The sequence below is a fragment of the Arachis stenosperma genome, chromosome 10 (genome assembly GCF_014773155.1).
Source record: "Arachis stenosperma cultivar V10309 chromosome 10, arast.V10309.gnm1.PFL2, whole genome shotgun sequence".
In the NCBI taxonomy this organism is placed as follows: Eukaryota; Viridiplantae; Streptophyta; class Magnoliopsida; order Fabales; family Fabaceae; genus Arachis; species Arachis stenosperma.
This window is the reverse complement of record NC_080386.1, coordinates 9,201,596-9,217,054: the sequence shown is the minus strand read 5'-3', so window position 1 is coordinate 9,217,054 and position 15,459 is coordinate 9,201,596. Positions and strand designations below refer to the sequence as shown.

General features: G+C 34.3%; 1 protein-coding gene and 1 long non-coding RNA gene across 3 annotated transcripts; one reads left to right on the top strand and one right to left on the bottom strand.

Annotated features, from left to right (window-relative positions):
- Nucleotides 1-654: 654 nt before the first annotated feature.
- Nucleotides 655-5,371, bottom strand: LOC130956229 (uncharacterized). Its single transcript, XR_009077042.1, has 6 exons — nucleotides 4,895-5,371; nucleotides 4,415-4,521; nucleotides 4,257-4,291; nucleotides 4,116-4,166; nucleotides 3,776-3,880; nucleotides 655-931 (listed from the first exon to the last, which is right to left on the bottom strand). It is a non-coding gene; the product is annotated as an uncharacterized LOC130956229 (long non-coding RNA).
- A 7,259-nt stretch (nucleotides 5,372-12,630) lies between these two features.
- Nucleotides 12,631-14,320, top strand: LOC130954246 (N-alpha-acetyltransferase MAK3-like). 2 transcript variants are annotated; one of them, XM_057880977.1, is made up of 2 exons: nucleotides 12,631-12,988; nucleotides 13,561-14,320. In XM_057880977.1, exon 2 carries the CDS (start codon nucleotides 13,613-13,615, stop codon nucleotides 14,213-14,215), a length of 603 nt encoding a protein of 200 aa, XP_057736960.1. In that variant the 5' UTR covers nucleotides 12,631-12,988; nucleotides 13,561-13,612; the 3' UTR covers nucleotides 14,216-14,320. The 2 variants fall into 2 exon arrangements, with proteins under 2 accessions (XP_057736960.1, XP_057736959.1); XM_057880976.1 differs by having other exon boundaries at nucleotides 12,632-13,047.
- Nucleotides 14,321-15,459: the final 1,139 nt, after the last annotated feature.

Here is a 15,459-nt window from a genome sequence, read left to right as displayed (position 1 = left end):
AAAAAGCGTGGCGATAGCTTTTCACTACGCTTTTTGAGCTACCGCCACGCTTTTGAAAGGGTGACCTATAAAAGGGTGGTGGTTGCTCTATCGCCACGCTTTTTGCATCCTATTGCCACGCTTTTTTACAAACTGCCACTTGTAAAAGCGTGGCTGTAGGTGGGAAATATGGCCATGCTTTTAAAGCGTGGCGATAGGTAGAGATATGGCCACGCTGTCAAAGCGTGGGGATAGGGCAGATCTGGCCACGCTTTTTCGAGCATGACAACAAGAGCAGATATGGCCACGCTTGTAAAGCGTGGCAACAAGTGGAGATACGGCCACGCTTTTAAAGCGTGGCGAAAGGAGAGGTACGGCCACGCGTGTAAAGCGTGGCAAAAGAGGAGGTATGGCCACGCGTGTAAAGTGTGGCAAAAGCGTGGTAATAAAGTAGGTATGGCCACGCTTGAAAAGCGTGGCAAAAAAGCTTAGATACGGCCACGCTTTCTAAGTGTGGCAGTAGACAGAAATATGGCCATATGGCCACGTTTTTAAAGCGTGGCAAAAAAAATGGTCAGTAACCTAGTTCCCTTTTTAATCTTCATAAATAAAACCTTACATGAATTCATAGATAATTTTATAATTTAGTCAATGACCAATAATCAAGTAATCCAACTTTCATAAAATTGTCACCAAAATAAGTGTGTGATCACATAACAACATAAACTAACAAAATACCAAAAGTGAAAGTCATAACTACTCATGAATTCCTAATACATGAATTAGAATTCCTAATCAAAGTCTTCTTCAAAATACCAAAAGTGAAAGTCATAACTACTCATGAAATTCCTAATACATGAATTAGAATTCCTAATCAAAGTCTTCTTGTACTCCATGCCAAGATATAAAAACTTCATGTATCATTGCAAGCTAAATTGTTTTGACCTGTGCCCTGCAAAATAAAAAACACAAATGAACAATTACAAATGAAAAATGGATGATGCAGTAAACTTCAACCCACTAATTTTTCTAACAATCAGATTTGACATCAAACTTAATTTTTGTAACATAAAAAGCATTCTAACAATTAGATTTAATTTTGCTACATATATCCACTAATCTGTACAAGGATTCTCAAAATCAACTTTAAATTTGATATCAAACTTATTAACAAATAGCTTATTGTTCAATAAATAAATCTGATTTATAGCATCAATGAAAACGTGATACAACATTCATGTTCCCTCAGCCAATGTTTGATATTCTATTGTTGAGCAAAGCCTAGCTAAACCTAACAAACTAAAACTGAAACATAGATTACTTATTTTTAACAAAATAAATATGTGAATCATGCGCCTACACAATATGATGATATCAGCCAGTACCATTAATATCTCTCTAACATTTCACAACACACTATGAAAGTGTGGCGTGCATTCAGAATTTTCAGTTAGAAAGAACCAATAAGTAAAACAAGTGAAAAAGAAGATGCAAAACGAACAACAATGGCAACTAGTTCAAACCTTTCAAGTTCTAACAAACTTAACTCTTTCCACCAGTCATTGTTATTCAAAATCATATTAGAACCTTCCAAGTTCGAATTCAGCAACAACAAACAAAATTGAAGTACTTGGTTATATTCAGCAACAGACTATTACATTACCACAGGAGCAGCAGAACAAAGAAGTGGCAGCAGTAGTGGATAGATAACTATCGAAAGCCTGAACAAAAATAAGCTACATTGAAACCCAAATTACTAAAATCCACTCATCATCCTGTGCCATTTATACTTCTATACTCCTAAGTCCTAACCTATAATTTTGTTTTCAATTTTCTTAAACTTTAATACAATTTGCTAGTTAATGCAAAGTATAAAGTGGGTTGATGTGAATGTGAAGGAATAAAAAAGGGAAATGGAAGCAAGTGTTGGGAGCTACTGATCGCTGATGGGAAAATGCATTAGGACCCCCTTTTAAAAAAGCAAATTTAAATTCAAATTTTGAATAAGTAAAAAGCAAATTCAAATTTAAATAAGGCTTATTTTAACTATATGACCCATTTAATAACATTCCCAATTTTAAAATATTATTTTTTTTAAATCTATTTTTTCTTAGACAAAAAAGTGAAGGGATAACCATTTTTATCTAAAGCTTTTTTTTTAGAACTCGAACGCAAATAAAAGGCTTGAAAAAAAGAGTTATAATCTAGTTGTCGTAATTTCCAATTATTGGCCAGTGGTGAGAACAACAAACCATATGCATAATGTATTCATAGCATATATAGAAATGGTCATCAAGCTTTTTGAACTGGAATATCCAACAATCAAAATACTACTATGGTCCAGGCTCCACACCTTTTAATTTCGTCACACTCTGAACCTTATAAAACTTAAAAACATAGAAACTACAGTACACCTTGAAACTAACTAATAAACTGCAGACTCAGTGACTAATGGCAGAGAAGACTGAGTAGGAAATGTCAGAGACGAATGCACCAACAGGGATGAATCAAACAAAAATATTGGTGAGAGCATGATCAATCAATTATTGGTGAGAGCATGGAAACAATAGACTGCAGTATTACACAAACTAAACCATAAATTACATATGAGCTACAGTTTTCAAAGAAAAAAAGAGGCCAAGAAAAATATGAGCTACACCATAATATGATACTCTATCAAACAAAAGGCCGTCCAACAACCAGATCAAAAGAAAATCAGACAATAAGGCCAGCGAACAGTCAAGACAACAAGAAAAACGAAAAATAAACACACAAGCTATGCACATTAAATAAAATCAGTCAAGTTCAACCAGATCTTAGATCTCCACAGTAGAAGATCAGAATCAGAGTTGTCAGCATGCTATATACGGTTAAACATAGCACAATTTCTAGATCTACTAGGTCTCTAACACATGGCACGAAGCAGCAACACTTATTAAACAGCAGTAGTAAATAGCTATTTCCCAGTTTCAAGCAAGCAGCAAACAGAATTTATAGACTTAACCAGTTCCACAAACTGAAATCATTGCAGTTCATATAACAGTCCAAATTCTCTAATTAACCACGTAATTCAACTAAACTAAATTAGTTAAACTAAACAAGCTAAACAGAATGAGCTAAACCATATTAATCAAACAGAAATATTGGTGAGAGCATGATCAATCAATTATTGGTGAGAGCATGGAAACAATAGACTGCAGTATTACACAAACTACACCATAATTTACATATGAGCTACAGTTAAACATAGCACAATTTCTAGATCTACTAGGTCTCTTCATTGCAATAAGTGCTAAATACAGAAAGAGAAGTTGAAATTAAATGAGAAAACATAATACATATAGTAGTAGTGGTAAGAGTTGCCTATAGACTACAGGTAGGGTTCCCTCCAATCTATATTTCCTTATTTAATTGCCATGTTACTACTATAAGATTGTACACATACAATATGAAAATAATCCATATAGGTAGCAGGTCCCCTATTCTGAATGCTTATTCTTTATAAAGTTGTACCAAAAAAAATCAAGTTATCCCATGTATTTGTTTAATCTTATGCTGTTGAATACTAAAAGTATAGTCATTCTTTTAAACTTCTTCCAGCTCTAACATAACCTAGTTACAAACTATTGGATGGAACAATCATATTTAAACATTCAACTTGCCTCAGTATTAAGTATTTAAGTTCATTTGCCAAAATAAAACAATTATAATAGCATAATTGTCCTTACTTGTTCAAGAACTGGTTAAATTTACTTGTCCATACAACTTTTCCTTATTCTGAATGCTTGTTATTTACCTGTGTGTGAGTTGCTATCCCTCTCATCTGAGCTTGACTACCTTGAAGGTTAGCAATCTGTTGCGTAAGCCTTACCAACTGTCGAGCAAGAACTTTAATTGCAGCCTGAATATTGCACAGGAAAAGAAGAATATATTGGCATGTTTGGCACAACAGATTATATAGAGACTAGAGAGAAATAACAGTTTTTAATACTTTCAAAACTTTTGACAGAAGGCTCTTTCAATATATAAGATGTTTCGAACCAAAAGTAAGCCAATTCGAACACATTCAGATCAACGTGACAGCTTCTCAAGTAATAATTATGCATAAGAAACCTATGAGAAAACGTGGATCATACCTCGTTTCCCGTCTTAGCAGTTCTCTTTATCTCAGCAAGAAGCTTCTTTTCCTAAAAACAGTAAGAAAGAAAAACATTAGAGATAATTCCAAAGTTCAGCAAGAAAATAATCAGTGATCAATGAATAACTGCTTCACATACTTCCAATTGTAATGCTCCAATTTCCCTCTCTATAGCTGAAAAACATCACCAAAAATCAATCAATCAATAATTTCTAGGAAATTCACACGAAATTGGAAGAGATATTTATATTAGCATAATTGAGCAGCTTTTTCTTTCTATAGCATAAAAATAGTTACCTTGAATGAGATTATTCTGCTTTAGGAATAAGATTTAACCTAGTCTAGTCCAAACTCTCAAAAACTTCTTTTAAGGTCAGATATGTCCCATCTCTAAATATTACAACCTGGACAAGTTAAGATTATTCACAGTCATAATCTTTCTAAAAAACAATTCACGAGATATTAATAATCATAAAAGGCATTTGGTATTGACTTCTGCAATGATCATTTTAAGTATCCTGAATGTCGCAAGTATTGCAGCAGTATTATCTATCTCATTCATATGTTGAATTAGCATACTAAATAGTTATTCAATATGAAAAGTCTATTTTCTATTTTTCTTAGTACACATACAGTACAAGTTTAATGTGACCCTAAAATTAGTTAAATACTCCAAACCTAATCCAAAGCATCAAATTCGTCATAAACAGTAATCCATCCCAATTCGCGAGAAATTGTAAACGAGAAATTGAATAGAGTAAAATAACATGTACAAACCCTCAGCAGAGAATCAAGCGAAGCAAAAACGGCGAGGCAGGAAATGGCAGAGACGAACGCACCAGCAGGAAAAATCGACCAAAGCAGAAATGGCGAGGCAAACACGAACGAAGGATCAGCAGATGCGAGGCAGAGGCGCGGTGGAGGGGATGACAAAAAAGACGGTGGCCAGCACAATGTTGACGGTTAGGGCATGGTGGCCAGAGCAGGAAGATGGCTAGAGCAGGAAGGTGATGACAAAAGTAAGGTAAAACCAAAAGGAAGGAGAGCAGAGGAGATGACACTGGCGACGATGCAGAGGAGATCGGCGAGGAGGAGCACGAACAAGGGATGTAGCAGTTGCGAGGCAGAGGCGCGGTGGAGGGGATGACAAAGAAGACGGTGGCCAGCGCAATGTTGAGGGTTAGGGCATGGTGGCCAGAGTAGGAAGATGGCCAGAGCAGAAGATCGGCGAGGAGGACGACTTTCGAAGGTGAAAGCTAAGGTTCCGTTTGGTTGATGTATTTGATGAGACATAGACACAGAGACACAGACATTAAAGACATAGACATAAAATATTTGTGTCTATGTATTGTGTTTGGCAAAAATAAAAAACAAGACACATATATTTAAAAAAGACTGAATTACCTTTCATTCAACCACAAATTTTACCACAATTACAATACACTTATTATCTCAAACAATGCATGCCATCACCATTAAATTTTTATTTCTTCTAATAATTTTTTATTTCTTCTAATACCATCTTAAATTATTATTTAAATATTAAATATATAATTGTTCTTGAAAAAAATAGAAAATTAAAGTTCAGAATTTATCAATTAATCAAAATTTAAATAAATAAAAAAAATTAAATCTACAAATTTTTTTTTTGAAAAAAAATAGAAAAGTAAATTTAGTTGTAGAATCTAAAAGAGAAAGAGAAAAAAAAAATATTTGGGAAGATAAGAGGACAAAACTCAATAAGGGTAAAAGAGTAAAAAATTAGTGTCTCACAAGTTGTGTCTCAGTGTCTCACCAAATTGGAGGTACACAAATTTAGTATCTCCGTGTCCATCCGTGTCCTCCCGTGTCCTTCGAAAATCTGTGCCTCACCAAACCAAACAGCAGACATGTGTCACTGTGTACCACTGTGTCTATGTCTCAGTATCTATGTCTCAGTAACCAAACGCTACCTAAGAGTGGTTTTCATAGATTAGGGTTAGCGTCAATAGGTTGGGGACCAGGTTGGGGCCGGGTTTGGGGTCGGGTTAGAGTCAATGGGTTGGGGACCCTCTTGCCACGCTTATAAAACGTCGCTGTTTCACTCTACGGCCATGCTTTCGAAGCGTGGCCGAAAATAAACTTTTGGCCATGCTTTTAAAGCGTGCCAAAAGACTACCAGGATATGGCCATGTTTTATAAGCGTGGCCGTAATGAAACCCTATCGCCACGCTTTTAAAACGTCCTTAAAAACGTGGCCGTTTCTCTAATCAATTGCCACCCTTACAAAAGCGTGGCTATTGATCCTTTTCGCCACGCTTTTGAAGCGTGGCAAAAAAATGGCGAAATCTCTAATCTATCGCCACCCTCATAAAAGCGTGGCCATTGACTACTTTTGGCCACGCTTTTGAAGCGTGGCAAGAAAAAAGCGTGGCCATAGACCTTTTTTCTTGTAGTGTTAATTTGATTTTTTCTCTTTAAAAAACAATATAATTTTACTTTCTTTTATTTCTTTGGTAAAAAACCGTAATATAATTATAGTTCGACTAAATCATTATACCTTGTGGATTAGCCCACGCAAATATCCACCTTCTAATGACCTATATAACTATACTGTAGAACTAAACAAACAAAAACTAAGTCCATAAAAAATTGTGCTGAAAAACTCTAACTCCAACCCATTTATTTGCACACCTCATTACAGTAGTTGGCTTCATTTCCAGCCGATTCTTTCACACGGAACCAACATACATTTTTGTAATGTCAAATTATGTTTTTGGTAATTGTTTCTTTCCATGTAACCTTCGTGGACCACACAATTCCCTTATTTACCTAACGATCTGTCATCCCATCAATATCATTCAGTTTTTTAAGCTGTACCATCTAAATTGACAAATATTTAGAATTTCACTCTTCTAATATATTGAATTTGGAATAAGAGTATGCCACCTTATTATTGTCTTCTACAAACAAGATTTTCCTATTCAATGTTTCCATGCTTTTCGGTCCGGTTGATGGTGGAAAATTTAGTTCAAACACAGTAAAATTCACACTCAAGTGGGGTTTATCATATTTATGTAACTCCTCGTTTAGATCCTTGATTAGATTAGGTTCATAGTAGTCTTCTACTTTTCGGTTTTTGATTTCACGTTCAAGTTCCTCTATAGCCTTGTTTATCTTCTCCATTAGTTGGTCATGCACTTCCTGCATTCTAGCTTGATATGTTGCTCGAGCTCTTTTCATATGTTCTTCCAACTCAGCATCCTTGGCGATTTTCTCTTTCATAGTAATGTAGTCTCTTCGAACATGTAGAAACTCTCTCATGGAAGTTTCCATAAGATAAGCATTGCTAGAATAGTTGCACACAGATTGTGGAAGTATTTTGCTTATGGTCTTGAATCAGATATAACGAGGAGAGGAATTAACACAACTTGGACTTTGTTTATACCTTTTGCAATAAATTCTGATACCATAGTAAAAGATAACATCTGCAAATGATCAAATTTGTTTAGTGGGCTTTGAATAGTTCCAGAAATTGTCACCTAATTTGTAATGTGCCAATGTTTGGGTGCTGCGAAAGATTGCAATCACTTCAAAATCGTTGGGAAAATCATTTGGGTCTTTCGAAAGAACGACTTTGTTGACACCATTCTCGCCCATGTACATCACTTGGTCATCATCGCACTGAATTGGCGGCAGGTTGATCATAGATTTTTCAGATTTGCTTACAAATGGGTTTATGAGAACAAGTTATATTTGTGCCGATTTGTTATCTATGAAGAACAACCATCTGTAAGAAGATCCATAGCATCTTTTGTAAGAAAGGTTGAGTTGAATTTGATTGCGGAGAGCTATGTTGTACAAACCACGAATTTCTTAGTGGCCTTGAATAGGAACCACGAGCAGAGAAAGTTGATCTTTTGCGCAAAAAAGATGCTATTTGTGCTGGTAAAACCGAACTGCACAATTTGATTGGGTTAATCCCGACTAACTAACTGCGGTTAATTGCGGATAAGTTCGACACGCAAGCACTGACCAAATTTCTTTGTTTTTACGTCCTTTCTTCATTAAATTTCAGTCCTTGATCACGAAAATTTTAGCCATTTTTACCATCATAAATTCAGCAAGACTTCGATTTTATATTTAAGAAAGCACTGATCACAAAATTTACAAACACTTTATGCATTTTGATATTTTTTACCGTGTTTCAGAGTGAGAAAGAGAGAGTAAATTCTGCACTACTCCTCCACATCCCAGTCCTTATTCCTCACTGTTCATACATTATTTTTCAAGTGTTCTTTAAGAACTCAAGCCATATAAACAAAAACCTTTGCCCATTTTTGCTAATTTTTGTGTTTATACCGAAATTTCGGCAAGGTAGAATCTTGTTCCTTCTCCTTTCCTTTTTTATTTTCTTCAACAGTAGCCATGATAAATTTTTACTCTCTTTCATGTATATAAAATTCCTCTTGAATCACCCATAAAGTATGCCTAAGGAGTTAGAAAAATTTGAGCTCAAAGTGGTTAAATTTCGACGTTTTTGTGATACTTTTGGCCAAAAAATGAAACTACACCACCACCAGCTGTGCTTTTGCCCTTGTGTGCATATTTTCTAGTGTATAAAAGGTTTAATAACTAAATTAAATAAGAGGTACATGTTAGAATTAGTTAGAATATATTTGTGCTTGTTTTTGGTGTTTATATGAGCTACTTTATGGTGAATTTGTGCTTATTTTAAAATAATAGAAATTTTGTGAGTTACCATCATTTTAGCTTGCTAAATATATGTAATATATTATATAATTGTCTCTGGATTTTGTGTGGTAACAGCCAAAAACATAGAAGCACTTGAGTTTAAGTTTCAAGTTTCAAATGTCACCAAAATGAAGAAAAATGTAAAAACTGCACCTCTGAAAATTTTAGTCACTAAGAGCACAAGAATTATGGTGAAAAAGAGTTTAAAAATAGTTAGAAAAATAATTTTAATCCTATGGAACAAGCAGGTAAAAAGGAGGTTAAAAACATAATATAGAAAAGATATAGTAAAATTTTGAATTTAATAGGTTTAAGGGTCAAATAATAATGGTATAAATTATTTAGGTCAAAATTATATTTAAAATAAAGTTTTAGGCTTAAATAAAAGTTTTAGTAAAAATTATAGGTAAAACGGTAAAAAGCGGTAATTAGAGAAGTAAATAAATTAATAAAGAGTAAATTCATTTTTTTAGGTCCCTAATAGTAAATATTAGATTTTAATAAAAATATTAGGAGTAATTTTAGCCAAAGAAAACTATTAGGATTCATCCGGTAAAATTTTGACGCTAAAAAAGTTAAACGGTAAAACTAGAGTACTTAAGGCAAAAATAAAATTTTTAGACATAAAATACAAAATTAAAATGATTAATTAACTTAATGAAGGAGAAAAGGTCTATTGAAAAAAATATGAAGATATAATGGTAACATAATAATATTAGTGGTAAAAGTGTCATTAAAAACCTAACGAAAATGGTAAAAAGAGAAGTTAAGTAAAAAGAGCAAAATGGTAAAATGTGACAAGACTGAGATATTTTAAGAAGTGATCGGGCACAAATTTTTATATAAAAAAACGGCATATAAGTCCCTTAGAAATAAATTTTGTTGAGATATACCGCGGAAAAAGAAACTATCAACCCCAAAGTGCTAAGAGATACTTGGCAGAGCGGACTTCCATCTCGCCTGACCAGAGACTATATGAACGTGGGGACGCCCATCATATGGATTGTCACTCACTGAGAGCATCTTGTATTTTTGGGTTATTCTTTATTAGTGTCACAATTGTATTCTGGGCAATGGTGCAAGGCCGACCCAATAGAGTAGCCATATCTGGACTTGGGCCAGGTAACGTCTGGTTGTGGGTAGCCAACCAACACATGATCTCATGACCTGTGTAGGACCAGACATGCATCATACTTGGTTGCTGCATTTCTCTGATTGTGACTGCTTACTTGTATATGTGACTATTGTACTGTTATATACTAGTGATTGCATTTGTTCGTATGATTTATTACTGTTGTGACCTTATAAATGATTAGATTTAGGCTGCAAATCCCCTCAGATTTTTCGTATAGTACCCTGCTGGGAACCTTAGGTTCTCCCCCCTTTTTTCATTTCTGTAGATGGGGACCAGCGTGATCTTCTTTGAGTACATGGCATACGGCAGCTACGTGGACCCCGCGACGGGGAGCGCGGTGTTTTGGGATAGTCCGCGTACACGCACCTACTATCTTCTTGACCGTCTTTATTCTCACTCTTTGCTCAGCCAAGAGTTTGATCCTGACATGCCCTATGACACACTGCTATCCGAGCTTCACCCCGATAGAGGCTAGTATCCTTTTTCGTCTTTTACTCTGAACATGGCAGAGCCAATACCGGAGTACCCGATCGTTGACATACCCGAGTACCCACCATAGTTCAACCCCGAAGAGGATTAAGTAGCTCTCGATATACCTATGCCCAACGCTCCACCACCATCCTCTGCAGCAGAGCCAGGGTTTGATAGGCCAGGGGTTCCCAAGTGCTCTGGGTCTGCACCTTCATCAGAGTATAGCTCAAATGCATGGATCGATTAGATGATGGAGGATCTGTGCTCTAGTTCTTTCGAGACCGGGGAAGAAGACTCCACTTAGGATGCGAGCAGCAGTAACATCATGGGCACGTCAGAGTGATTCCCTCGTTTCAGCATAATGTGTCAGCAGCTTTCGGATATACAGTTTTAGCAGCAGCAGCAGTAGTAGCGATGGTAGTAGTCATGTTAGTAGTGGTACTTACCCTCTCTCTGAATAGACTTTTAGAGGGCTAGCTCTTTTGTATTTATTTAATAAGTAGATTGGGTCCCAGACTAGGGTGGCTCTTGTGAGCCGGGGTCTGTAAGTATAAATAATAGATTATGTACGTATTATAATAAGTAGTTAAATATAAACTTAGGTTACGTAATAAACTAAGTCTACGGGCATTTCATGTATGTTATGATTATGCTTTGCTATACTTATCTGTTCCTTGTATTATCTACATAATTTACAATTATTCCAATATACTCGACTAGATATGCGATTCTCGACTAGCGTTACAAGCTCATAGTGCAGTGTTTCACTATATTGTTTATGTTGGAATTTTTCTGATTTTGAGGTTTTTATACTTATTTTTTTTTATTCTGAGTTGTTTATGATGAATTTTTTTTATTTGTCATTTATGCACATTTTGATTTTTGTTAACTATAAATTTTGATGTTTGAAATTGTTTGTGAACTTTTAATGATAAATTATGGATAATTTATTAGATAAAATTGTAAAATTTTAAATTTTATCAACTTAAAAATCATTAAATTTAAATATTTAAAATTATATATTAAATTTTTAATAATTTTATTTTATATTTAATTAAACCAATTAAATTTCAGTTGAAACTCTGAATTATTGAACCATTCACTCCACCGGTTCGATTTTCGCAACCTTGATAAAATCTATGGGTGAAAGAGAGTGAAGATTTGCACACTGCATCGAATCGAGCATAGTTATAGATATCATCAAATCTATATGTGATCATATACAATATATTATCGCCAAAAAGTGCCCATGGAGATGAAGCATTGCCGGTGATTTCCTCCACTATTGTTGCCATAATTACAACAGAGAGAGAAGGAGAGAAAAGAAAAAGAGAAACAGTGATTTATTGATTTTATTTTTAATTATCCGAAGTGTCTGAGGATCAATTATATGTAATTGAAAGTTGATTTTATTAAATAAGTTAGATTTTAATAAAATACTTAAATTTTTTATTTAAATTTTAAATTTTAAATTTCTTTTAATGATAGTAACAATTTTTTCTGTGATCAATTTTTTAAAAAAATAAATATTTTCTAAAATTTTGTAGACATACTAATCAAATTTTTTTTATTCAAAATTAATATAAAAAACTAGAAAACAAATTTAAGTTCAAAATTTCATGAAAAAAGTGATATCACAATTTAAAAATATATATTACTGAAATATGAATTAAAGGTATCTTTAGTTGAAAATTATGTTTATGAAGTAAAAATAAGGATGATAGTGATAGTAACGGTGTTGTTGGTGGCGCGGCGCCGTGGCGATGATGACAATAGTTTTATTTATTTATTTATTTATTTTGGTCAAATAGATTGAACAGCTTCCAATTCTAGACATTAGCCCCATATTTTACACACACACAATACACTCACACACTATCATGAGTATCATGGGTTTAAGAATTAGAACCCGAATGCAGAGTTGTATGAGGCAGATAGGTAAACCATCTGTGCTGGGCCTCTGCTGCAATAGTTTTATTTAGTTAAAACTTTAACCTAATTTAGTTTATGTAAAAAGTATGAGTTAATTAACATGTAGAATACTTAAAAAAAATTAGAAGTAAGAAAAGAGTTTTTGGTCGAGGTATGGGCCGGACAGGCCCGATCCACACCGGAACAGAACCCAAAGACCCGGCAACACCCCGCTCGAAGTCACTCTCAAATTCGAAACACTCCTTGAAACTACCCCCCAAGTTCTGCGTCTGGATACTCCTTCTTCTTCATCCGATTTCCTTCCATTTTGCCTTCTTTCTTTCTCCGACGAAGACACCCGCTGAGTTTTCCAGGAATTCCTGACCTGAGAGCTTCTAAGTTTTACGCAATTTTTTTGGAGTTTTGGTCGAATGGGTCTTATTATCCATAGTCTTTTTTGTTTGCATAATTGGGCCAGCCCATGAACCCTAACTTTTTTTTGTTCATTGTTAGGGTTTATCTCCCTCGAGTGACTGCACTGCACACCCCTTCTCTTGCTTCAGATACCTCGCATCTCGCACGCTGCCACATCGCCGATCACCGTAGTGGTTTCTTCGCCGGTAATCGATTGCCGATCCACATATAATATCGTTGCTTCTTCCTTCGTTGATTTGTCCAGGTTTTTTTTTCTTGATTTTTCATTTTTTCTTCTCTGTATGGTACTTCAAATCTTCGTTATTGAGATTTGTTCAATTTTAGTTAGATTTTATTTTTAGTTCCAATTTCAGTTGGATTTTAGCTTTTAGGTAGCTCTAATCTTTCTCTGAGACTGGTTTACTTCTAATGCTTGTATTATGAAACGTATATCCAGCATTGAAGTCTTGTTCTATGATTCATTGTGTGGCATATTGTTTGTGATTGATTATTGAATTTTTTTATGCTTCATTTTATTTTAATAAAAAACCGTTGCTATTAATTGTTTGAAAACTTTCATGATAAGCTTGTTAATTAACATCAACCTTGAAAGAATTTGTTCAAAGCAGTAAAGATGTTTGGGTTCTTTTAAATGAAACTTAATCTTTTTATTACTAAATTGATGTCATGGATCTTGAATAAACGATGTTTCACACCTTTGAAGAGTTAATTTAAGGGTTTAGCTCTAAATGTTACAATTGTATTCCAATGCAAAAAGAATATCAAAGCAATAGCCAAGACTAAAACAAGGAGTACAAAGAAGACACACCATGGAAACAAGCACCAAAGAAGGCTTAGAACTCAAGAAAGTGGATTGTGATGCATCGGAGATTGAGTATGTTAGTTATGGTGGCGAGCACCACCTCCCCCTTATCATGAACCTAGTCGACCAAGAACTCAGCGAGCCGTACTCCATATTCACGTATCGTTACTTTGTATATCTCTGGCCTCAGCTCTCTTTCCTGGCATTCCACAAGGGTAAATGTGTCGGCACGGTGGTTTGTAAGATGGGCGACCATCGAAACATTTCCAGAGGATACATTGCCATGTTGGTTGTGATCAAGCCCTATAGAGGAAAAGGCATTGCTACAGAACTTGTTACTCGGTCTATTAAGGTGATGATGGAATCTGGTTGTGAAGAAGTTACTCTGGAATCAGAAGTTACAAACAAAGGAGCATTGGCACTCTATGGTCGCCTTGGCTTTATTAGGGCTAAGAGGCTCTTTCATTATTATTTGAATGGAGTCGATGCTTTCCGGCTCAAACTGCGATTCCCTCGGCCGGAGCTGCACCCATCTCTGCCTGTGATGGCAGATAAATATGGTAGTAGTCATATACCAAGTGATCTTGATAATTCAGCATTTGAACAATGATTTGATTCCTTCAGTGCCTGTTTGAGTGTTTGTAAAGAATCATAAACCCTTCTTGAGCATATTGCTGTACAATTAATTAGATACCAAGATTTTTTATTGGCTCAACTCTACTTATATTACCATGTAAAGATTAATATAATGCTATTAGTATTAGCGATTATACAATATATGAATATGGTAAAAGAAAAAACTATAGAATTATGTTATATTCTGTTAAATAATATGGGGTGGGATGCCTTTTGTTGTGAAACTTGGAACAAATTGATTATCAAAACCTTTATTTTCTACCTTGAATATAGGAATTTACCACTTCAACGATGCACTCATGCAAGGTTTAGTATCAATCTCGCTCAAGTCATATTCATCATGTTCTACCTCTTGATTTTGTATTAAGCAAATATTTAAGAGGACATGTATTGAACCAAAATATATATTTTGCAAAGGCAATATATACGCAGATTTGTATGGCGTATTTTAACGTTAATGAAACGTTAAAATGGTTTAGTGCAGCCAGTTCAGTTTGGAAGAGTAGGGAGAATTTTTCTTTTTCGGTTTTTGAGGCGACGGAACGTTAATGTGGGATGTGCGGGTTTTTATATGGTGAAGTTTAAGGTCAAGGCTTTTGGTCTTTGTTTTTTTTTTTTTTTTGGACGTGATTTGGTCTTTTTTTTAGGTCCTTGCTTTTTGTTAGAATAACGGAATTCCCAAGGACGCCTTTAACTATTTAACAACTTTATCCCCTTTTTTCCCCTTTGGATAAATTTAATGTAATTTAGGTGTTATAACGTATAATTAACGTAAGAGTCTGAATAACGCTTTAATTAACGCGTGTTACCTACAGCTATTATTTAGGATTTTTAAATGTAGGATGAAATAGATTTTGCAACGAAAAAATTGAAATTAAATATGAAAAAAATTTGGTAACAAAAAATTTTCCGTCATATTGAGCCAAATTTTTTTATAATTTATTTCATTGATATAACTTAACAAGTATAATAACTTATGTCATGCACGCGATAAGATTAAAATTATAATTTTAATTTGTTGTATTAAAATTAATTTAAATTATAATTTTTTAATTAATAAAAAAATAACATATTATATATTATTTTTTTCTTTATATAGTATTAATTGTATTAACTGTAAAATAGTTATTAATCGATATTAGTAATCTATTTTCTTCAATAAATCAGACATATATACTCAATGTGACCATAAATAATACAGTAATATTTAAATTCACC

Coding starts and splice junctions, on each gene's coding strand:
- LOC130954246 (XM_057880977.1), top strand. CDS start 13,613: ATGGAAACAAGCACCAAAGAAGGCTTAGAACTCAAGAAAGTGGATTGT.